Source organism: Trachurus japonicus, chromosome 7 (assembly GCF_045865225.1).
Source record: "Trachurus japonicus isolate A0001 chromosome 7, Traja_1.0".
Taxonomy (NCBI): domain Eukaryota; kingdom Metazoa; phylum Chordata; class Actinopteri; order Carangiformes; family Carangidae; genus Trachurus; species Trachurus japonicus.
The window spans coordinates 7,650,733-7,675,410 of record NC_140913.1 but is presented as its reverse complement, the minus strand read 5'-3'; the positions used below and the strand labels follow the sequence as shown (position 1 = coordinate 7,675,410).

At 43.0% G+C, this 24,678-nt stretch overlaps 2 protein-coding genes across 10 annotated transcripts in view; both read right to left on the bottom strand.

The window, feature by feature from the left end:
• Positions 1–1,220: 1,220 nt before the first annotated feature.
• Positions 1,221–5,419, bottom strand: emd (emerin). 2 transcript variants are annotated; one of them, XM_085783073.1, is made up of 7 exons: positions 5,232–5,414; positions 4,744–4,822; positions 4,344–4,439; positions 3,507–3,541; positions 3,397–3,422; positions 1,996–2,079; positions 1,221–1,915 (listed from the first exon to the last, which is right to left on the bottom strand). In XM_085783073.1, exons 2-7 carry the CDS (start codon positions 4,820–4,822, stop codon positions 1,723–1,725), a joined length of 513 nt encoding a protein of 170 aa, XP_085639199.1. In that variant the 5' UTR covers positions 5,232–5,414; the 3' UTR covers positions 1,221–1,722. The 2 variants fall into 2 exon arrangements, with proteins under 2 accessions (XP_085639199.1, XP_085639200.1); XM_085783074.1 differs by lacking the exon at positions 3,397–3,422 and having other exon boundaries at positions 1,996–2,101; positions 3,503–3,541; positions 5,232–5,419.
• A 1,833-nt stretch (positions 5,420–7,252) lies between these two features.
• flna (filamin A, alpha (actin binding protein 280)) overlaps positions 7,253–24,678 on the bottom strand; it is a 49,372-nt gene continuing 31,946 nt past the window's right edge. For 2 of the 8 annotated variants that reach the window (XM_085781006.1, XM_085780999.1), the window contains exons 23-49: positions 24,303–24,621; positions 23,379–23,552; positions 23,128–23,290; positions 22,889–23,049; positions 22,172–22,339; positions 21,939–22,062; positions 21,158–21,314; positions 20,858–21,047; positions 19,886–19,909; positions 19,108–19,355; positions 17,818–17,892; positions 16,958–17,057; positions 16,729–16,869; positions 16,488–16,616; positions 15,497–15,670; positions 15,174–15,335; positions 14,867–15,070; positions 14,622–14,774; positions 14,402–14,524; positions 12,390–12,656; positions 12,144–12,281; positions 11,792–11,907; positions 10,508–10,640; positions 10,205–10,381; positions 9,880–10,098; positions 9,110–9,307; positions 7,253–8,931 (exon numbers count right to left, since the gene is read on the bottom strand). In XM_085781006.1, coding sequence (XP_085637132.1) covers positions 8,747–8,931; positions 9,110–9,307; positions 9,880–10,098; positions 10,205–10,381; positions 10,508–10,640; positions 11,792–11,907; positions 12,144–12,281; positions 12,390–12,656; positions 14,402–14,524; positions 14,622–14,774; positions 14,867–15,070; positions 15,174–15,335; positions 15,497–15,670; positions 16,488–16,616; positions 16,729–16,869; positions 16,958–17,057; positions 17,818–17,892; positions 19,108–19,355; positions 19,886–19,909; positions 20,858–21,047; positions 21,158–21,314; positions 21,939–22,062; positions 22,172–22,339; positions 22,889–23,049; positions 23,128–23,290; positions 23,379–23,552; positions 24,303–24,621 — 4,422 coding nt within the window. In that variant the 3' untranslated portion in view covers positions 7,253–8,746. The remainder of the gene's footprint in view (positions 8,932–9,109; positions 9,308–9,879; positions 10,099–10,204; positions 10,382–10,507; positions 10,641–11,791; positions 11,908–12,143; positions 12,282–12,389; positions 12,657–14,401; positions 14,525–14,621; positions 14,775–14,866; positions 15,071–15,173; positions 15,336–15,496; positions 15,671–16,487; positions 16,617–16,728; positions 16,870–16,957; positions 17,058–17,817; positions 17,893–19,107; positions 19,356–19,885; positions 19,910–20,857; positions 21,048–21,157; positions 21,315–21,938; positions 22,063–22,171; positions 22,340–22,888; positions 23,050–23,127; positions 23,291–23,378; positions 23,553–24,302; positions 24,622–24,678) is intronic. The other 6 variants (XM_085781001.1, XM_085781000.1, XM_085781003.1 and 3 more) reach the window with 3 other exon arrangements.

Below are 24,678 nucleotides of genomic sequence, written 5' to 3'. Positions count from 1 at the left end.
CCAAAGATATTAAACCGTCTTTGCTACTACTCCCGCCCAGCTCCCGCCCACCCCAAACGCTTAGAGGGGGGATGAGGCCAGACTCTCCCGAGAAATGAAATGAAATGCATTTCCGCGAGAGGCTGGTTTACGAGGCTAAGGCTGCATAACGCCTGGATTACAATATAAAACCTCACCCTCAGTGAACATCTTCAACTCAAGAGCGCAGCTGTTAAATTCAGCTCAACCAAAGATTGACAACAAAAAAACCTCAGTCCATCTTCTGTTTAGAAACAATAGACTCAGCATCATGTGCTGACCTCTGACCTTTGCAGTGTTGGGCTTACATATTCCCAAATGCAACATTTTTTCCCCCATCTATTTAAAGCTTCTATCTTGTAAATATAACAGTGCATAATATTGTTTTATACAAATGAATACATTTTTCACATTAAAATGTCTAAAAATGACTTGTGTTATAACTTCTTTTAAATTGGATTATTCCACATTTTCCCAGTATTTTTCCAACCTTTTTCTATTTTTAATAAATCTGTGATTTTAATCGTTGAAATCATCCCCTTTGTTCATACCCATTGTGGATGCCTGCCATGGCTTTAAAGTTAACTTTTAACATGTTTAAAGTCACATTATAAGATGAATTTTTTACACTTTGGTTGTTTTCAACCATATAGCCTACAGCGTTGCCCATAAAGTTGGAATATTTTTTTCTTTCTGACACGTTCTTTTTATTTTTATGCACATCAGTAATCACCTTTGACCAGGTGCAATAGTTACATACGGAGTCCCAGTTACGCAGGTGAAACAAAGTCATGCTTGTGGACAGTATGCCACAAAGTCTTAATGCATTGATCTGTGTGAGGGGTGGCCATGCTTAATACTAGTAATAAGCTACTGGACATTCTAATGCATGAAATCACCTCAGATATGTGTTTCTGTTAAGGTTGTAAAATTGAAACAAAGCCCTCAATCATGTTAGTCATACTATACTTTCAATTTTGTTTAAGCCTGAATATTCAATTTACAATTGTGGTTTACTGTTCACAATATGTTGGAGGCGACTGATCAGTATAGTTTTGGGCAAAATATACACTTTATCTATATCGTTATCTAAAAAAATACATTCTCTTCCAACTTTTTGGCAACAGTGTATTTTAATCAGATGACATATTAAAAGTCTGGATCCAAAGGAAAAAGCCCAACAAATGTAAGACAGCTCCAAGTGTAGGTGAATCACTGACTTTTAATGTGAAAGGGTTTTCAACAGAAGAAGACGCTGACACCAGTGATGAGCACAATTCCCATGGTTATTCTTTCATTGATTTTTTTATTTTTCTTACTGTGAGCAAATCTTATGAAAATCAAGACCACACTAACCAGGTGTTTGTCCGTTTCTTTCTCACTTTCCTATTCTGTCTGTTACTCTCAGACCCAAGGAAATCTTTATATATAGTGTTTTAATCTATTTAATTCTTATGTATATTTTGTGACTTCCTAGATGTTGCTGACACTAAGAAATACAAAACATAGCGAGCCTTTTAGATCATGATCATCCATAGATCATACATTAGTATTTCAAGCATCCACAGTCTTAAAACTGTGAATTGGAATAAGAAAAAAAGAAAAATAACAAACAAATATAAAAAACAGTAATACCCAAGTAAACATTACAGGCCAATGAAATGCCAAATGAAACGAAACCTGACTTTTTAACATCAGATCAGATCACTGAACCCCAAAAGGATTTTCCTCATTGTTTATCATGCGACCGTAGGCGTAGTAGGCGAAAGCTGCAAACACAGCTAACAGCAGCAGCAGCCGAGTCGCCTTCCACATGCTGCATCCAGACTTCCTGATAGGCTCCCTGGATCGCACTGCGCTGTGATTGGCCGCTCTGTGGGTCACCTGGATGGGGGGCCTGAAGCGCACGACGAGAGAGCAGATTTAGACCAGGTGATGGACTCGGCTGATTAAACACACCACTGTGTTAATACTCACTCTGAGTCTTGGTCTGATTCGTTATCCTCATCCTCATCTTCATCCTCATCCGACTCTTGCCTCTCGTTGCCTCTTTGTCTCAGCCTGGGAGGAAGAAAACTCTGCACTTACATTTCAATTGAATAATGTACTTGAACTCAGGGGTGCTTTGTGTTTAAAGGGATAGTTCAAATCAAATTTTGGCAAATTGGCCCATTGCCATAATCCTGATAGTTTTAGGAGTAGGTTCATTACCTTAAATTGTCGGTGCAAGCTATTTTTAGAACGGCGGAGCAGAGCCACGAGCTGCTCAGAGCTACGCTATGGAGGCTAATGGAATTTCTTGGTTTCCCTCATCAAACTGCAATTTGAGGGTGTTTTGGAGTTGTTGGATTGTGTAGAGATTGATGAGGGAAACCAAAGTTGCTTAAAGTTGTGCTCACTTGAGATGTCCCTACACCCTGCTTTTCACCCAAGATATCAGGTCTCTTTTGTTTCTTGGCCATTTGTGTATTTTAATGTCTAGACCTCTTAACTTCCCACTTAGACACAAAACCCTGCAGGATACCCCAGGTGCATGTGAAACACACCCTCAGGGGTCGGTGTCGATACCTGGCTGCAGCAGACAAAAGGGTGTGGAACATATCGGCTTAGGGGGCATTCCTCAGGTATAAATGTTTAGTTCTCCCCATTCTCGGGGTCTTTCCTTTACCATCACCGCTCGGGTGAGGACTGACCTTTCCTTGCAAGGAAATAAAAACATGTCGGCCGGCAGAAGTCTCTATTTCATTATTCACCAACAGCGAACCGCTAAGAATTTCCATGACAGCTTCACACGTGCCCCTCGTCTTTGCCCATATTTCGGATTAGACAGGATTTAGGTAGCCTAGTGTCAAGCACTGCCAGTGAAGCAGCCCGCTCTGGGTTTAAAAACTGATTTTCAGAGACCAATGGGTGACGCCATGGAAGCTGCTTTCATCTCTATTTACAGTCTTATGTCTACTATGACATTGCTTTTCAGGCCTCTAATGGGTCAGGACAGTAGAGTGGCAGGAAATGAGGAGACAGAGAGAGAGAATGACAAGCACTAAAGGGCCACCGATGGAATCGAAACGGGGCCACTATAGTGAGGACGATAGCCTCTGTATATGGGGCACCTGCTCTACCCACTGAGCTACACGAAACCCCTACATGAGTAAAATTAATTCAACAAGAAATCAACTAAATGACAAAGAAAACACCTGGAGGTAGAAACTCCTGTGCCACAGGAATGCTGCTTGTTCCCTGTGTCTCTGTGTCACTGAACTGGAAGGTGACAGCTCACAGCTGATTTTTGTTCCTTCATACTTTTATCAGGTCATGAACACAGTGTGTGTGTGTGTGTGTGTGTGTGTGTGTGTGTGTTACAGCTGTACTCACTCAATGTCGCCATAACCCTCATGTCTAACCTGTGGAAGTGGAAGCAGAATAATTACAGTCAGAGAACAGAGGAGAGACAAAGTGACAGGGACAAGTCAACAATCAGGACTCACCGGGCTGTGGTATGTGATGTAGGTAATTTCCTCTTCTGTCAAAATAAAAACAACAAAAAAAAAAACACAGTTTAGATCTCACTGTAATAAAAATGTATTAACTCTCCAGTGCATCCATTTTTAATAATATGATATGACAGAAATGTAGTGTTCACAAAGGATGAAGATCAGAGGGCAGGGTGACAGCCCCTGAGGTTGACATTTACAGACAGACCTGTTCTGTTACACACCCCTGTGATGTAAGATCAGACCTTGTTTTGTTTATGTTCAATGTTTCTGAGCGAGAGTGAGAGTGAGAGTGAGAGTGTACTCGGGGTTGCTGTTAACTCAGTAGTCACCAGGCAGTAATAATTCAGGCATCAAGGGCCACACGTTTGGACTTCTTCTTTTATTCAAAGACAAACAAACCCTCCCTATATAAAGCTTCTTGTTTATGTGTTTTTTCTATCAGCTTATTAATAATCTACTAAACTGATGTCTTTATGGTTTAGACTGTTCATTGGGGCTGGGACTTTTGAGAAAATAATTAACAGATTGGTAGTGATGAGAATAATACTCAGATACGAGCTATAATAGATTCAAAACAAGAGCATCAACAGTAAAGATCCAAATTTCAAGCATTTTCTTTTCTAATCCTGCCATTTTTTTTAACAACCTCCCATTTTAACCTGTTGTATAGATCCACCCCTACTTTCTCATGTGTGTGATAATATAGTAGTGTGTGTTTAAGGGGTGGCTGAATGTTTTTCAATGACATTGTGTGTTATGTGTTTCACAAACTGTGAGAAAAGAAATTCCCCTTGAGAGTCAAATGATCAATGGACCGGTCCCTCCTACCTTCCTCTCTGTAGTAGGTCTTGTCGGAGGAGGCTTTCACCGGAGCGTTCTCCATGGCCTTCACAAGCTTCTTCTCATACAGCTTTCTAGTGGAGTCTGTCATCACACAAACACATCAAAGGTGCTTCAATATCCCAACCACAAACAATAAAAACACATTAGATACTAGGTACAGATATAGAAGATGTCTTTTTTTTCCCTAAAAACAACATGGAGAGCATGCCCTTATAAAATAATAATGGCAGACATTTCAAATGATCCTATTATGATTACACCTCTCACTCTCCCCTACAAAGACGAAGTGATGGTTTTGAACCCATGCACTAATTACAATAATAACGGAAAAGACATGCTGATTGTGTGTGTGTGTGTTTCTTTTTTTTTTCTTTTTTTTTTTTACCTACTATGGGTCCATGTTTGATTCCATACTCATCAAGCAACTCACTGATCTCCTCCACACTTTTATCACTCAAAGACATCTGCAGATAGATAGATAGATAGATAGATAGATAGATAGATAGATAGATAGATAGATAGATAGATAGATAGATAGATAGATAGATAGATAGATAGAATAGAATAGAATAGAATAGAAAAGGGAGGAGACTGATGATGAAAAACTGCCCGCCAACCTGTGGTCCAACCTGGATAGTAATTTTAGTTATTTCTTAGCAAATCCCGTGTTTAATTGCTGAAATATTTGCAATTCTTTATATCCATAATACCTCGAGAAAACTTCCAGTTTAACAACGACAGACTCCGCGGCTTTTTTTCTCTTCTTTTTTTTTCTTTTTTTAAATCTCGCGCGAACAGTGAACGCAAACCACCGAAGTAAAGAAAATGGTAGATTTGCTTGTTGAAGGTTTAAATAAAAGTGTTTACACTCACCTTGGCTCAGGGATAAAAGAGTTTAGTGTTGAAACAGCAGACAAACAGCAGGAAGACTCTGAGCAGACTGGAGTGGGCGTGGCCTCGGAGGGCAACGTCACTGTCTTGACGCCGCGCCTTCAACATCTGGACTACTTCTGGGTCACAACGTTATCAAATGCAGTCTTCTGCTAAAGTGATGGCTGCTGGTTGTTGGTTTATAATCTGAATATGTCTAGAAAGGTCCTATCTCTGCGGAGGAAAATGTAAAACGTTGTGAAACGTAACTCTGTGACGTTTTTTTTTTTTTTTTTTTTAAACTGGCCATGTTTACAGAAGATAAGGAAAAATCAAAGCTGAAATGAATGATAATGGCTGAGTCCCATTTGGCTGCGTTTCTTTGTCCTGGTACCAACTCGCTCCCTGACTGTTAGGTAAAGTGAATGTTAAAGACAGATAAAATGTTACATTTGATCATTATTATAGATAACAATGAATTAACAGATGCATCAGACCAAACCCTGCAACTGCTTGAATTCTATACATTACAGTTCAGGGTCAAATGGTGCATTTGGAAAAAATAGAATGATAAATTAACATGGCACTTCTGAATGAATATTGCAATCAAAAGGATTATACATCTATTCTATTATTACATTCATATGATTTTTCATTTACTATGTAAAATAATAGTGTGTGTGTGTTTTCTCCCTGCATGAATGTGTAAAGGCTGTAAGGGTAGACTACCAGTCCAACACTCCTATTAAGTGAAATTAATAATGACAGTGATAATAAGATCTCCATGCAACTTGAAATCTTTGTGCTTGTCTTATAAATGTATGTATGTAATACTAAATGTAGTTTCTTCCTGTGACATTTACGATTGACACACAGTCTATGTGAGTATGGTCTGTTTGTTAGGCTGTATTTTAAACAAATGTCTTCCTTAAAGTTCCACCTTAAACATTAGTATAAAGTTAAGGAGGACTTTCCATCAGATTCCCTCTCCTGCAGCGACCTCTGCAGGTAAAACTGAGTCAGGCCTAATAAGGAGTTGCATTTTTCCAGGAAGGGCGTTGGCTGCAGACTCCAGTAATGTACACATTTTCCACTCACTGGAAACACTCGGTAGTGGAAAAAGTATTCAGATCCTTTGCTGTGGCCATGTGCATGAAAAATCCTACAAAGGTCAAATTAAACAAGTAGTCGTTACAGTAGTAACCGATGTATTATTATACATGACATCATTAGATGATTAGTACTGAGGCACCAGTGTGTCATGACCATTTAACCAATGTAGGTGCCGCAAGTTGAGCTTGTTTTGAGCCACACTATATAAAGTCTTATAAAGTCACCAGATAAATCTGAGGGACCATCAGATTATTAATGAGAGAGGAAAGAAGAAAAAACAAAGCTGTAACCACAGATCTGAAAGCCTTTTCTTTAATTTCTGCTCAGATGGTGTATCATTTGACCATCTACTGAAATGAGACTGTGTGAGGTAAAAAAAAAAAAAAAATCACACTTGGTGGAGGTATAAACATCTGAACTGTGACCCTGACTGTGACTGCAATGATGTTTGCAAGACATGAAAAGCCAAAAAGGCTGAAATCCACAAGTTTAATCATCAATTAACTGCTAAAAGATCAATGCATAATCATCATCTTTACAGTTACTAATAATTATACATATGAAATAAGCATGAAAAGGAGTAATACGTACAATATTTCAATTTGAACTGTAGGGGAGGTATGTATAATGTAGAATAAAATGGAAATGTACAAGTAAAGTAAACTTATCTTAAAAGTGTAGTTCAGTACAGTGCTTTACTAAGTGTATTTAGATACTGGAACATTTTTAAAGCTTAGTATAATGTAAAACTGTTACACTGAGTAGAACATGAATTCATTTTGATTCTGTTTCTATTGTGTGGTGCTTGCTGTAATTCAGGATCATGGAATCTTAATTGACCAGTTCATTCAATCTGAACAGGACCAGATTTTCATCTAAATTAAAAGACACAAAACACACAAACCAATGGATTGACAGAAAAAAAATACTTAGACAACTTTATTGTGTATCAAAATACTGTCTTACAAACACTTTTAAAGCCTTTATTTAGGACAAGATTCTTTTTTTTGTTCTGAAATATAGTTTACGCACAAAGCGAGCTGGAAAGATGAAGGGGGGCGGGGGGTGGCGGCTGAAGGGGTGAGATACAAACACTGAGCAGAAAACAAAGCAACATCTGTTCTTTTTGTTTTTGGTCATCGTGTTTTCAGGAACGTGACAAACTACAACATCGTCCTCGGCCCCTCTGTCCAGCACAACTTTAGAAACTTCCCTTTTTAAACCTTTTTTTAATTTATAGGACAAAAGTTCCATAGTGGGAGGTGAACCGCCACAAACATGCCTTTTTTTTCTGAATCAGAGGCTCTCTGTATCTGAAGAGTTTTATGACCTAATGAAAATGCAGAGCACATGTTGGGATCACACGCGTTAAAAAACACACAGAAAGCATCGTTTCCCAGCAGCGGTGTCGGGAGAGCGTGTGTGAGACAAACCACAAGCTACTGTGAAATGTGTCTTTCTCCTCTCTGCTCACTTTTGTCACCCTATCTTCAGATTTATTCATTTTCTGAATCATTTCCCTACTCTAATCCGTATTACGGTTTTAAGAACAGCAGTGCCTAAAACTGGATCACACTAGCAGCAGGTAAAACAACTGGGTTAGTTAATGAACATCATGAACACCACATGCTGGAGTGGACTGGGCCAGTGCTGAGCTCTAACTGGGCACCAACACTACAAAGACTACCTCTGTGTTAGCAACAGACGGGGCCGTTCATCTGACTTGTACATGGACTCATACAGACATTTAAAGGTCTTAAAAACAGAAGTGAGTCTTTCATATAAACCCACAGGTCAGGAAGGCATGTTACTTTTGACTCTTTGTTCACATAAAAGCTCATAAAACTGAATCTGAATCATTTTGCATATAAGAGTAGCTCCTCCAGTGTAAACTGTAACCTTGCGTCCAATGCTGGGCTCAGCTGGGCCAAAACCTACTGCTGCTACACTATGCTAAGCTAGCCTATCGTCATACACTAGTTCAGACACATCTGCAAATGTCCACGACGGAAAAAATGTAAAATAGCCTAAGGCACAATCGACTGCTAGTTTACAGTAATGAAAAAAAGGTGCTTCTTTCTCCTCCCTAAATTTACTGAATGGTGTGGTTAACACAAGAATGAGTGAGAGAATGATCATGAAGAGAGGAATATTCAGTGTCTATGCATCTATCTTTGGATGATGTTGGTTTTAAACTTGTGGAAAACACAGGATATCTGGCTGAGGGTAAACACTGATGTGGGACTTTTGTTTTCTCGTTGGTTAAATAATCATTAAAATACCAAGCAAAACAAAAAGAAGCCAGAAATCTTAATTTGTAACATGGGAGGGCCTTGGAGCTGTAAACAATGATTGCTTAGGTTGATGGAAACAGTGGTATAAGGATCTGATTGTGGGGCAGGGTTTTAGACAGTGATGTGGTAGGGGCTGCCGGGGATGTGTTCGTCTCCCCACTTGACCACCAGGATGTACTCTCCCTTCTCTTTCAGCTGGTAGCTGACATTGTACAGGCGGTTGCCCAAATGTTTCACTAGGATCTCCTCACAGGGGACCTTGGGACCGTCAACACCAACTAGGAGCATGTTACGACCTGCAGAGACACATAACAGAGGGTTGGCTCAATGCAAACGAGTCATAATTTCTCTATAAACTCTGTAATATATGTGCATTCAAACACATCTTTGTCTTTCTTGATGTCCCGCTGTGAACTTGGATGCGAGACACAAATATTCTATACATTCCTCGGTCACAGTCACAATCACACACACCTGCTTTGCTGCAGTCAACACTGAAGCTGTTCTTCTGACCGATGAAGCCTTTGGTCAGGCCCAGGCCCTTGGCCACCACCTTGCTGGCATCTGACTGGGTGGGAGCGGCCTGCTGAGAACAGCTGATGGCCCGGGTCACAGGGTCAACCATGACCGAAGAGGTTTCATGCATACTGTGGCTGGCCACAAGCTTGGAACCTGGAAGAGGGAGAAGATGTTATAAGTTAAAGACCCCCTAAACCAAAAGTTTATTTTTTGAAATTATTAACATGTCAACGTAGTGTTTAGGTTCTGCTACAAGACATTTAAGCAGCGAAGTCGCTAATGCATGCCATAACTGAGCATTTTAGATTTGAAAATGCAGTTCAGATTTGTTGTTCACTGTGATGGTGCCACTTCACATCTACTTATATAGCCAGATGTTCAACAACAGTGTCAGTGGATGACGTAGCTGAGAGGCATTATTGCCCCCTTGAATGTGGGAGACCAAGGTTTGAAACAAAGTGCGGGCGCAAGTCATGATGCATTTGCATGCTCATGAATATTCATATAACCTGGATTTTTCAATGAGGGAGAAATAGTGGACGTGTTTTTAGCCTCTTTGAGAGTTTTTTTTAAAACAACTTTTTTGTGGGAAAACAATTTTAATCAAAAAATATCCATAGCAGAGCATTTTTATGAATTTTAAAATGCCTCTTTAGGGGGACTTTAATATTGGTGGTAGTTGTATACATTTTTTTTGATGACTTTATTTAAAAAGCGTTCCTTACCGGTGATCTTAGCCTTGAAGGGGCTTCCGACGATGTGGTAGGGGCCGCCATATTTGATGGAGATGAGATAGTTGCCAGGGGCCATTGGGGTGTATGTAACCCTGTAACCCTCAGGACACTCCACACAGTCCATCTTCACCTTCGAGGGCCCGTCGATGGTCACGGCTAAAGCTCCAGGGCCGGCGTTTTGTGTGTTCACCACAAATTCACAGGCAGTTCCTGGACACAAACAAGACAGAACGATGAGGATGGAGATTAATACGATGAAAGACCCTCCTGTTTCCCTAATTGTGTTCTGTTGTGTACAGCAGCAGCAGTGTGTTACCTGTGGTGCCTCCCTCCAGTCCTGGTCCGTAAGCAGACACCATGCCGGGGTCTCCAGCCTGGCCCGTCTCTCCAACTCGGATCTTAAACGGACTGCCAGGGATGTGACTTCCGTTGAACTTCACATCAATTAAATAGAGGCCGTTCTCTCTGGGGATGAACCGAACTGCGTACTTATCTAGACGGAGAGATGTGAAAGGTAAGGGCTGTGAAAAACCGCCCCGTCGTCCATGGAGGTTCTCCTCAACATGTAACATGAGCGGTCAGGAGATGTTTAGACGAATTTGATGCTGTCTGTGGTTACCTTGGTCGATCTCAGTGACACAACACTCCTCCAGAGCTCCAGACGGGCTGTGGACCTTTGCGTCTATCACACCCTTCGCCCCGTTAAGGCTGACGGCAAACGATGCTGGCTGGTTCACCTTCAAACCCGACTCCTGCTCGACAACACAGACTAACACACTCAACACGGGCGTCACCGTTATTTATTCCAATGCCCCGTTCTCCCCCCCAAAGCTGAACACGACAATCAACAAATACATGTCAATATTAAACTGATGCTCCTTAATAGCATCACGATCACCACATAACTTAGACTACTATTTTGCTTACCTGGAGGTCGCTAACAAGGCTAAAGAGGAGGGCTGTGTAGTGAAAAGACAGACAAAGAGGGTGTTTGTGCAAGTTAAACAGAAAATGAAGAGGATGGAAAAAGAAAAGGTGAAGAAGAGCTGGTGTAAGAATTTGAGTCATTTATCTGTAAGGATATCTGTGTGGCCGTGTGTGAGCACATCTGTGTGCATGCAGGTGAAGATACATATTGATGAATGAAGGTCAGTATTGTATGGAAGCTAATTTATGACAGGAAAAACATAGATTGAATATTATGCAGGATAAAAATATATACATTTTAGGGTACATGTGTAACGCAATATAATGTTATCAAAATGTAATGATATTAACCACTTAGCTCATAATTCTAAATTATAATGAGCTTTTATTTTTTAAATGCATAAAATTGCATTCAACTGTGATGTATGTGCTTGTGAGTGTCAACAGAGAGGAGGAAGAACAGCCCATGTCAGACCTCTTTAACCCTTTAGCGCCTCGAGTCACTTTGAGAGGTGGGAGGCTGTTGAGAGCCTTTAGAATGAGGCACGAGAAACACACACAGTCCTCTAGAGTCCCAGAAGCCCTTGGCACTGCCCAACAACACAGCAGCAGCAGCAGCTGATCCTACACCTCGACATCTGAGCTCTCATCTAATGTATCTTCAATCCTGTTGCTCTGCTGAATCAATCGCTACTCTGTATATCTAACTCACAACAAGCTGTAATCTGCCTTTGTTACCAACTCTGTACCATCGAAGCCCTCATGAGCTGAAATGTTTATTTATCATGTAAAAAACACAAAAATGAGAATTAAAAACTGTCATCAAGAACTTCCTACAAGTCTCTTGTGCTGTATTTTATTGTGTCCATATCTGGACACAGAAAGTCAAAATACAAGCTGCTGCTGCTGCATTGCGGGCAGTGTACTTTGGCCTGGTGTGTGTTCACACGGATGTGTGTGTGTCTCAGAGCCTCACCTGAAGACTGGCAACAGTGAGGCGACGGGCGTCATCGGACGGTGAAGCCACAGGGACGATGAAGGGGCTGTCAGGGATGTGCTCTTCGTTGAAACGAATGGACACCTCATAGTCTCCTACAGGGGGGACGGAGTTCATGTCAGAAAGTCACCAAATATGTGACAGGCTTCCACTGCACACACACAGTATGTAGGTTACAGAACATCACAAAGACAGGCGTGTTGCTACATGGGACAGAACAAAACAAAATACTGAATTGAAAAATGAAATTTCAACACATGCAGTGAATTTCTGGATCAGTGGGACATGCTCAGTTCTCGTCCATTCAATCTGTCCCCGTGTCTTCTCTCACCAGGCTCCTGCACGATGTAGGAAACTCCGCTGGAGCCATCCTTACGATCCTCAAAGGCGATTTCAGCTTTGCTCGGTCCCTCCACAGCAATACTGAGACCTCCGGCCCCAGCCTCCCTCGTCCAGATGCTGAACTCAGCTACACACAACATAGTGGCCAAAACAAAGTCAGGTACACTGTATAAAAAAAAACACACATCACAGCACAAACTAATAGACAAACTAATAATAAAGCCACTGCACTGACCTGGTGCTCCAGCCTCGGCTCTCTCCAGGCCTGGACCTCCAGCACGGACCTTATGCGCGCCGCCCTCTCCCAGGGGGCCGACGGTGAACTGGAACGGGCTGCCGGGCACGTGCATGCCGTTGTATTTCACGCACACTGTGTGCACGCCCGTCTCGGTGGGGACGAAGCGAATGCAGTAGGTGTTGTTCTCGCCCTCCATGATGTCAGCTTTGTGGATCTGGCCCGATGGGCTGGTCACCTGAGCAGTCATGTCTGCTATGCTGATCTCTGGAGAGACAAATGTTTGAATCATTGAGAATGTGCACATAAAATCAGACTTTACTGTAAATATGAGGGAAGACTCAGAGGGAATTTATTACAAAAGTAACAAAATACATCAACCAGCAAAGGTATTTCCTATTGAAGCGCAAGTGGAAAAGAGTCACATAATGTTGCTACAGTTTGCTGACATAAGCTAAGATTGGTCACTCAAATCAAATCAAATAAACTTTATTTGTCCCGATTTGTAGTGACTGTTAGTATATAGCTGTGCTAACCCAAGCAAGCAGCCAAACTCTTGTGTGACAGATGTAGTTTACTACTGGTGACTTTGTAGTAGTGCTACTTTAACAGTTGTAGTCAGTAGTATCAATGTTAGTGCTAACTGCTAAAAAAAACACTGTAGTCAGGGTTGCCAACTCTCACGCATCTGGCGTGTGTCACACGCTTTTAGGTCCTGTCTCACGCTCTCACTCCACTCAAACAATTCTCACGCCAAAATCAAGCGATTTGGCAAAAAAAAAAAAAAAAAATTTAAAGCAAGCTTTGGCACTCATCAATAGGCTCTCTGATTGGTGTGCGCGATGCTTATCCACGTGTCGATTGGACGGCTGCTCAAGCCTGTGATCACAGCACAGTAGGACGGGGAGTTGTCGATCCGCGACCCCCCCCCCAGTCCGTTGAAAACTATAAAATCAAGATGCAGACTGGGTAGCACAAAAGTACAGCCAGGCAGCTCAGTCCAGAGAGCAGAGGAGAGAGAGACAGCGCAGCAACAGGTGTGTGTGTGTGTGTGTGTGTGTGTGTGTGTGTGTGTGTGTGTACGTGTGTGCGCAACTGCGCATGCATGCACGTGTGCCATACCTGCAAACTCCGAATGGGTATGTAGAATTTTTATTACAGAAGAGAAACACACATTTCAGGACCTGACTTGTATCATCAGGCTGTAGTAGAAGACTGAAAATCACAGGACGTGTCTGTTCTGTCCTTTCATATATTAATAGGCTCAATAGGCTGGTCCAGGCCAAAAGCCACAGCTCCTCACTAGACCAGTTTCATACACTCCAGCCATACAATGATAGGAACCACAGATCTGCTTTTTTTCCCTCTTATCTGAAGCAAATGTTGTGTTTTCCCTTTATTTTCTTCTCAGAGTACACCAGAATGCTTCAAATACATGTTAAAATCACAATTTTTTCCTGGGGGGGTGCCCCCAGACCCCCCTAGAGGGATATATTTTGTCACCTCTAGCCTACTCAGTTTGCAGGTGTGTGTGTGTGTGTGTGTGTGTGTGTGTGTGTGAGAGAGAAAAACTACAATAAACATAACTATTATTATACCCCTCCCCCCCCCGCTAACAGACCAACAGAATCTCACTCCAGCCCAGGACCAAAAGTTGGCAACCCTGCTGTAGTTGTAGTCAGTAGTAGCCTATCAAAATTTGCTAATGTCATAACATCAGCTATCATCAGCCACTATAAGCTACTGGTCACACCAGACGGAGTAAAAATGTAGCAGCAAAATCCATGCATCCAGTGAATTGTATTTGCTCACAGCTCTTGCTAATCTGATGTATTTGTCTTTGTCTGCATGAGCTACGTAGCAACAGCAAAAACATGTGCTCTTTTTACCGTTGTGATGGTAAAAACATATTTCTCTGACAGTTGCAGCTGTGTCATGATGAGGAGTCTCCATGGTTTCCATCATGACCGTGCATGTAGGCTATTTTAACATGATTTCCTGTTTCAAATCACCTGGGATCTTGAGGCTGAGGTCGCACTGGCTGCCTACGTTGGCGACGGATGCTGCTCTCCTCTTCCTGGTGATGCTCTCCTTCATCCTGCCCTCTCCTGTTACCTTCACCGTGAATGCGCTCCCTGTGCACACACACACACACACAATGATTAAGACAGGTAAGTGATTGAGAACAAAACTCTCATAATCTGTATTAATAGACTCTTTTATGATAAACACCTGGCACGTGCTGGTCTGCAAACTTGATGTTGATGATGTAATTGCCAGGTTCAGTGGGGCAGTAGGTGACCTTGCAGGTGCCGTCTTCCTGATCCTCAGTGTTAATGTCTACTTTGCTGGGTCCCTCAATGGACAGGCTCAGGCCACCATAGCCTGTACAGGAAGGGTGAGAAATATAAAACATGGACTCAAAATTGAAATGTAACCAACTATATCATGTTGAAGTATTTTCATCTGATGCGTACCTGCTTCACGAGTGTCAATAATGAACTCGGCAGGCTCAAAGGTCCTGGCCTCGCTCAGGCCCTGTCCGCTCACACGCACACGGCTGGCGTCACCGATCTCCGACTGGTTGATCATGACAGCGATGGGGCTGCTGGGAATATGGCGACCGTTCTTCTTGATGTTCACCAGGTGCTCTCCGATCTCCTTAGGAACAAACGAGATACCTGCAACAGGCAAATGCACAAAAAAAAAAGCACGAGGGTTAAAATGAGAAAAATACAAAAAGACGAGCGGCTCAGACCGACCGTTTCAGTCGCGCGCACTCACCGACGTGTCCGTTACGCAGCAGCTTCAGCAGGCAGGGCTCCTCGCGGCCTGAGGGCGTGGTGAGGGAGGCGGTCAGCTGACTGAGGTCCAGCTCTCCGATGTCGAGCGGGATATCTGCGGCTGAGCCCACCTTCAGATGGGACATCCTCATGGAGTCATCGCCTGGACAAACAGCAGTGACAGGACAGTTAGGATAGATAACGGACGGACTGAGAGACGATAGGACAGAGCTTCCTCCTGCAAAATTGACTGCATCATCATTTTTTGAACCAACAAGTGGAGATAAATTACGGAGTAATGTTGAGAATAAATAATATTATTACCAGTGATCCTGGCAGAGAATGGGCTGCCAGGGATGTGCTTGTCGTTGTATTTGACCAGGATGCTGTAGTCTCCTGGCAGGACGGGCAGGTAGGACACAGAGCATGTCCCATCCTGGTTGTCCAGACAGCTGATGTCTGCCTTGGATGGACCCTCGATGGCCAGAGACAGACCACCTACAAAGACATTGGCATGAACTTAATGTTTTATGTGATTACATACGTCTCTCTTTTGCGTTCCATCCCTCCTGTAGTACTTTTTTTTTACAAACACAAATACTATATGAATAACTGTATAGCAAATGCCTTTTAATGATACTGCATAATGAAATTGCAGTATGTAATCAGTTATATAATACCTAAAGTGGTTTTGGCTGTGTAGAGGGACGATATTAACGTTGATTAATACCATAAACAGGGTTGATTATGCAGCCTAGATAGACCCATTCTTGTGTTAGAGCTGCGGGTAACACTTTACTTGAATAGGTATTCATAAGATTGACATAAAACTGTCATAACCATGACATAAAAGCTGTCATAAACATCAATGAACACTTATGACAGCTGTCGTTAAGTGTCACTCGGTAAGTTATGTCACTTTTGATGCAAAGTTGACATTGTTTGAGATGTTCCTTGTTATGACAACTTGACATAATTTTTTAAAGTTTGGCAATTAGGTCTGCTATGACAGTTTAAATTGTCTTCATGTCAAGTTGTCAGAACAAAAACATCTCAAACAATGTCAACTTTGCATCAAAAGTGACATAACTTACCGAATGACACTTAACGACAGCTGTCATAAGTGTTCATTGATGTTTATGACAGCTGTTATGTCATGGTTATGACAGTGTTATGTCAATCTTATGAATACCTATTCAAGTAAAGTGTTACCGAGCTGCGTTCAAGTTGTAATGAATGGGTCAGCAGGGAATAAAAGTTTAGTGTCCTAAATGAGAACTGATATTGCTATTTGAATGCTGAGTCTTTTACATACCCTCTCCAGCGTCTTTAGTGTTAACAGTGAAGACAGCAGGCTTGTTGACGGTACCGTGGATGAGGCCAGGGCCGTAGGCGCTGACGTTACCACTGTTCATGTAGTCCACATAGAACTGCAAGGGACTTCCTGTGAATGACAACACAAAGAAGAAGAAGAGACCATGTGAAGTTGTGATACCGTTCCTCCAACATCATTTTTTTTTTCATCTTTCTCTTGTGTTTCTGCAGGTAAATTGTACCAGGGATGTGGATGCCGTCGTATTTGATGTCCATCTCGTGCAGACCGGCCTCGGTGGGAGCGTACTTGACGGTAACGGTGCCGTCCTTGTTGTCCGTGATGTCCGGCTTGGCCACCTTGCCCGACGGCATTCGGACCTCACCTTCAGCAGCAGGCAGAGAAGACACAGTGAGACACCATGGACAGGCCGGGGTCCGCGGCCAGTCTGACGCCCACTTGATTTTTGTTACCTGTGATCTCTCCCTTCTGGATGGTGAATGGGATGACCAGGTCGAACGGTCTCAGCCCTGCCACATCCAAACCGTTCATTCCCATTGGTCTGTCTGTTGCCTGGGACACAGAAGGAAGAGAAACACTTTCAAGAGGCGGTCGGGGGTGGGGTGGGGGGGTTGCATTCGGCTAAAGTGGTTTCAAACACAGAACAGGACGAAGGGATAAAAGCTTCCAAACACCAACACACAAAATGGGATGAGACAATCATGAGATGACAATGACAAATGGAGACGACAATGATCATGGGTCAGGATGATGACACCGACACAAACTGTGAGAGAGAATGAGATGAAGACAAAAACACTGGCGGGTTCACAGTTAGCCATTTTGTAAAATGTGAGACGGCTGACTTGCGTACATTGATGCTTCTCAAAATGGCTGCTTTTGTCTCATAATGGAGCGATGCGGAACAGATGGGCTGCACAATCACGTGTGGAAAATATCTGATCCCCAAATAGAATTTTTTCTATGCCACTAAAGAAAAAGTGTGTGCTCAAGTTTTTGCAACTGCTACTTGGAAGAGATTTATAGATAAAAAGAATAGTCATGTTATTTTTTTATATATATATTATGCAGCTCTGTTTGCATTGTCCATGTGTTTGAAGAATCCTGTTTCTGAGATGAGAGAGAAAAAAAGCCCCCTCAGAGATGAAACACCTGCAATGAGAGGCAGCGGACACTGATGCAGGCTGATGAGGGAGTGATGAGGAAAAAAGAGGAGACAGATGAAGTTGAACAAAAAAAATAAATGGAGTTGACAAGGATGAGAGAAGCTGGAGACAGAGGTTTTTTTTTTTGTTTGTTTTTTTTTAGGTACCCAGGGCTGTTGAGCGTAGTACTGGGGCATTTGGCTCTGCTGCATGAGCTGGTCTGATGGAGCTCCTTCCAGTGCCTGACAGGGGTGGGAGGTGGTGAGGGAGGGGTGGAGGGAGGGATGGGCGGGGTAAAAAGGATTGGAAGGGATTGGAGGGAAATAAAACAGTAGTCAGAGTGATTTAGAAAACGCCTGGTGCCAACAGGACCCAGTCACCAAGACGAAGTCTGTGGGGAGAAACAGTGGTCTGTACAGAAACTCTCACACTCTCACTTTTCATCCATACTGGGCCTCATCCTGTTCAACACATCCAAACCTGAGACTTGAGTCAGACTTTTACTTATGTTGTGATCTGAGAGCAACAAACTAAGGACACTTGACTGATTGGCCTATAAATACAAACAAATGCTGCATATAATTTCACAATTTCTTGATCAATACAAATTCTACATATAATTGATAAATATCACAACAGGGAGGCTTATAACTCAATAAGCACCATACTTGTATCTGTATTTTCAGCTCTCTCTTACTAATAGACCAACCTTTTTTGGCTTGTGACCCCATTTTGACATCACAAATTTCTGGTGACTCTGTCAATCAAGATGCGCCAGCTCAGATATTTTTATATGCTATTTTATATGCTATTTTATTTGAACTCGATTTATATTCGAGGAAGTGACAGTATAGAATACAGTGGTGTGGTGTTTTTAATCATGAATCATGATCAGTACTTTTTTTAATCAATTACTAGACATTTCTGGCAACTCCATTGTTGAAAAACACTGTCATAGACTGTTGTTGTTAGTATTATTATGACAATTGTGTGGTTTTGACTGTCTCTGCCGATTATGAGAAAGAAAATATTTTTCACACAGCTAATGTTTTGAACCAGAGTTATCTCACCAGAGGATGTGGTGAGTTAAATCGTTTTCGTATCAACTGCTCTCCTGTTCACAATCTACACAAATGAGACCTCAGCAGGTGCAGGTGGGACAGTTTTATACTGTGCTGCTTATGAGAAATTACTTCAAGAGAAGGGAGAAATAAAGTGCATCTCCCCTTATAGTACATTAATACTGAGAAGATCACAGAATAGCTCCACACCTGCAGTGGTTAGTTTGGAATTTAAATGTTACAGAAAACAGTGTTGTATATGAAATCTCCCTCTGTGTTTTGCCTGCAGCAGTCTCATGGAATAAAACCTTTTCTGCCTCTCTGTGACTTGTCTATTGCGGCAAAAGAGCAACAACACGTCCAATTTAAATAATGGCTAAAATGCACATCACTCACCGTGACTTGGAAGGGACTGTTGGGGATGTGCTCCCCTCCAAAACGGACGCAGATGACATACTCGCCAGGCTGCGGCGCCGTGTAGAAGATGTCGAACGTGCCGTCTTCATTTTCCACAACGTCCACGTCGAGCTCGGCCCCCTCGGGCGTGCACACGCTGCACGTCACCTTCCCTTTGCCGGCAGCCTTGGCGTCCACCGTGATGACGGTCTGCTCTCCGATCTGAATGGTCGGGCCAACGCCGGCGCCTTGAAGGATCGGAGAGAAGAGAAGCTCAGCGGTGAGATGTGATTCGTTGTCATTTTACAGACACCCAAACAGGTACGCACTCCCTCTCAGCATGCACATTACACAAACAGGAGACCAGGTTAAAGTTGGATGAGATGTAGTCATGTTATTTCCATCTAATGAACATTGTTACCATTGACTCGTATGTTATTGTCATACAGTTTCCATGTAGGACTGAAAGCTAGGTTGCCAAAGTGCCATTCCACCATGCCATCCTACCTACTCTGTTAGTCCATTAGTCTGTCCAATAACCACATGAGAGGGAAAACAGAGTCAAAGAGTTATGAGAAAGGAAGTGAACATCTGGTTGGAGAGAGAGAGAGAGAGAGAGAAGAAAGAGAGAGAAGAGGAAGGAGAAGAGGCGACAGACAGAGAAATGGGATGTCCTGTTGAAAGCTGGTGCCACTATCCTCCATGCTGACAGAACAGAGAGAGAAAGAAGGTAGAGCAGGGTTCCTCTACATCACAAAGTCGTTCAGGAGGCTCTTACCTAAACCGTGACCGCCGATTGAGACTGATAATAGGAACGGTGAGAAGCAGGGGAGCGAGAGAAAAAAAAAAGTGACAAATAAAAGACAGTCAGGTGGGGGTGGGGGTGGTGGGAGGCAATAACTGTGCTCCAAACACTTGGATGAAAACAAAAACGGTGGTGACGGTGGAGTGTGAAGCAGGGGGAGGGGGGAGGGGGGAGGGGGTGGTGGTGGTGGTAGGGGGGAGTGGTGTGTATGTGTGTGTGTGCAGCAGGGTGGAAGTGGTGGTGGTGTAACTAAGGAGCACAGCGTGAGGAACACAACATACCGATGCATGAAAAATAACGAGATATGAGCAGCAAGTACGCCGAGACACGACATCTCCTCTTTTTTTTTTACAACGTGAAACACAAATTAAAAACCCCAACCCTAAAATTTAGGGAAGAATTATGGGAAATATGTATGTATCAACTTAATAGTGAAGAGTTTGCTGGTAATAAAACTGAGCATAAATACTGGGAGTGGCCACAAGGGGCAAAACCGTTTACACTCACCAACAAATCTTATCAGTTTAATCAGGAGAAAAAACTAAGTGTAAAAACAACAGGGTGTGGTTTTTCTTCTGACTGAGTAAATGACATGTAATACCTAACTGTTTCCGCATGCCTGCAGTCTGAGCTAATAATGACAACATTTGCAGAAATGGAGGAAATAACATAACAACACAATGAATTTCATGTTTGTTAATGTTTGATAAATCACTTTTTGACTGATAACTTGGGTCCTCTGTAACGAAACAGGAACCATCATGTGAGCTGTTGTCTGTTGTCATGTTTCCTGTACCAAAGCAACGATTTGGAGGTAGGGGGACATAAGCTGTGGTGAAAATCTGATCTGCCTTTTGAAAACTCTGGATGTGTTGTGTAAAACCGATGGCACAAAAGAACTGCTGATCTCTTAGCAGTAGAAATGTTGGAGTAAGACTTGGTTACCTGTGACGGTGCACTTGCTGGCGTCTCCGGTGGGCAGGGCCCTGATGCGGTAGGGAGAGTATGGGATCTCATCTCCTCCGTACTTAATGAGGATGGTGTACCTGCCAGTCATGTCTGGCACGTAGGACACCAGGTAGGTGCCGTCGTGGTTGTCACGAATGTTGGCCTTCTTTGGTTTGCCCTCTGGGTCCTGGGTGGGTGGGTGGGGGTGGCGAGTTTTGAGAGAGATTTGAGAATTGACACCCAAAAAAAAAAAAAATCCATTTATTTTTTAAATGTGCATCCTGTGTGAGGACTCACAGTGATCTGCACCGCCAGCAGTCCCTCGCCTGCGTCTTTGGCGTCGATGGTGAACTCAACGGGCAGAGAGGCGGGCACCCCGGTGGTGTTGAGGCCGGGTCCACTGGCACGCACCTTGCTGGCGTCGTGGGTGGGCAGCACCTTCACCTTGTAGGGGCTGATACAGAGAGCCAGAGAAGGAACTGGTTTAACACAAACGCATCAAGACTCACCCTGTCCTGGTTTTTGAAAGTCTAAAGTGATGGATAAAAGGAGAGAAGTGGACCTTTAATCCACTTCCCGATGGGGGCTGGGCTGTGTCCCCTGCTCTGGCTGTGACCGTATCACAAGCTGAACAATTACTTGCAGTACAATTTTGCTACAATATGTAAATATGTGATTATAAAATATTACATAGATAAATAGTTCCATTAACATTACTTTTTTAAGTACCCCATTAGACAAATGTTTTATTCTACAACATTAAAAATGGGGAGAAAAAAAATCCTTTCAAAGTATTTTATTTTCCACTAATGTATTAGACATTTGCATTCAATTATGTCATAATTACAATATTGGTTCCTGAGTTATGGCCAGAAATGTGACCTTTGACCACCTAATTCGAAATCAATTCATCTTTATAGTGTAGGCCTGAGAGACCAAGATACTGAAGCAGCAGATTAATGAGAACAGGACTGACTGTGAAGTTTAAAAAAGCACAGAGGAACTTATTCAGATGTCTGGAAACCTCGATCACACCCTGAAACTGTGCTGTTTAAAAGATATAGTGTGTATTTGTTACCTGCGGGGGATCTCCTCATCAGCGTATAACACATTGATGGAGTAGGGTCCCTCTCTGGTGGGAACGTAGTTGACAGTGTGTGTCTGGTCACCGTTATCCACCACCTCCACAGGCTCCACCACACCTACACACAAAACAAAAACCAAGTTGGTGTTGACAGCAGTTCAGTTCTTACTTAGTCACACACAGGAAGAAACAAATCACAACACACAGGCATTGGAAGACACTCTTACCTTTTGGTCCTTGTACGCGGACCTGCAGCGGGGCCACTCCGGCTTTGGAGGCGTCCACTGTGAATGCCTGAGGAATGTTGGCTCTGACGTTGTTGCCCAGACCTGGACCCTGGCACTTCACCTTGGTGCTGTCCACTGTGTCACTGACAGGCACAGAGAACGGACTGCCTGTGGGGACAGAGCACCGGGAAGGTTAGAAAATGCACTTTAGTGAGCTGGGATTGGTGAAGTGCTATAAACTTTACGGTAAAGAAAATTCTCTCATCATTGATGTTTTTACTGCCTCAAAAATCTGAACTGTGACCTAACAGAGGTGTATTCACAATATTCCTATTCGCTCGGGGTGATTACAATTAGATCAGTGCTAACTTGGATTTATAATCTTAAAGTTAACATGTCAATGTAGTGTTTGGGTGCTGCTACAAGACATTTCAGCAGCAAAGTTGCTATTGCACGCCACAACTCAGCATTTTAGATTTGAAAATGCAGTTTCAAAGCCAGAGTCTGAAAAAGTTGGATTCAGTTTTTCAGCACCCAGTCAGGTTTAATACGTCAGAATCCCTAGCAGCCAATCCCAACAAAACAATTTTAATCAAAAAATAGTCATGGCAGAGCATTTTTATGAATTTTAAAATACCTCTTTAGGGGGGCTTTAATAAAAATACACACAAAGAAACCCATTCTAACAGTGATATGGAAGCAGGAGCAGCTCAGTACCTTTGATGGGCTGTCCTCCGTATGTGATGTTGAGGTTGTATGTGCCAGGCTCGTATGGGACGTACTCCACACTGCAGCTGCCGTCCTTGTTATCAGTGCAGGACATTTTGGCCTCTGATGGACCCTCCATTGCGAGACCCAGACCACCGGTACCTGCTCCTCTGTGGAGACCAGGTGATAAACGTGAGAAAATGCGCAGGAAACACTTTGGGTTTTTCCACCTAAATCATCTCACCTACCTGGTTTCCACTGTGAACTTGTTGGGCTTGTTGGTGATGCCGCCCTTCAGGCCAGGTCCATGCACACGGACACGGGCTGGGTCGCAGCCTTCAGTGACGCCAACGTGGAACGGACTCTTGGGCACTGGAGAGCCGTCGTAGCAAACCTCCACACTGTGTGGGCCTGAAACACACACACACACAAATTATCAGCATTGGAAAATCCAATAACAAACATGCAAAGTCTTCTTAATTACTATGTTTGAACTGACCCTCCTCGTAGGGAGTGTACTCGACATTGTAGGTCCCGTCTCCGCGGTCTGTGATCAGGGCGTCCGTGCGGCTGCCGGACGGGTTGCTGATGTGGGTCTTGATGTGGTCGCCTCCTTTCTGTGTGAGAGCCCGAGCATCCACTGTGAAGTCTGTGGTGGCCTCACGGTAAACACCTGGAAACACAGAACAATGACGGCAAATCATGATGATTTAGGCTTGGATTATATCTAGAGATTCACCAATCAGATTCAGGTTTCTCCGATATCAAGAAATCATCTCAAATATAAAATCTGCATACAACAGATTTATTTCTACAGTATGATAGATAACATGAGGACTAATAAATACCTAATTGTCCCTGTTAAATAAACTAAATGAATAAAAATAAATAAATCCAAGGCAGATAAAAAAAAATGTGTCCACAGCATTATATGTTAAAGGGATAGTTCAACATTTTGGCAAATTGGCCCATTGTCATAATCCCTATAGTCAAAGCAGTGGGTTCGTTACCTTTAATTGTTGGTGCAAGCTGTTTTTATGAATTTGCCTCGAAAACAACTCTTTTTCGTAACGTTCTGTTATTATCTCATAGCGTGGTGAATGTGCAGGTCACAACTTTGGAGTTGTTGGATTGTGTATTTATTGAGTTTGATGAGGGAAACCAAGAAATCCCACTAGCCTCTGTAGCGTAGCTCTGAGCAGCTCTGCTCCGCCGTTCTAAAAATAGCTTGCACCGACAAATAAAGGTAACAAACTAACTCCTAAAACTATAGGGATTATGGCAATGGGCCAATTTGCCAAAATGTTGAACTATCCCTTTATATATGCAGGAGATACACAATGAAAAAGCATCTCAAACTACAATGACCACAACACTAAATAACATAAATATATAATATATGTTCTCCAGCAGGTCATCTCACCTTTGCCCTCCACTCCCGGTCCGAACACGCGGACTCCACTGGCGTCGACTGCAGGCTCGACATTGAGACGAGCGGGGAAGTTTGGCACATCCTGGCCACCGTAGCGGATGGTAAGAGTGTATGAGCCGGGGTAGAGAGGGATGTAGGTGATGGTGTAGGTCCCGTCCCCGTTGTCCTGGATGTGAACCTCGGCCTCGGTGCCGCTGTCCGAGATGATCTCGATGGTCAGCTCGGCCGGGCCGGCGTTGGTACAGTCCACAATGAACTCCCCTGTCTCCCCGACCTTGGCACGCTCCAGACCTGGGCCAGAGCAGCGCACCTGAGAGGAGGGGCAAGAAGAGACCGAGACAAGAGATTAGTGACAAATAGTCATCAA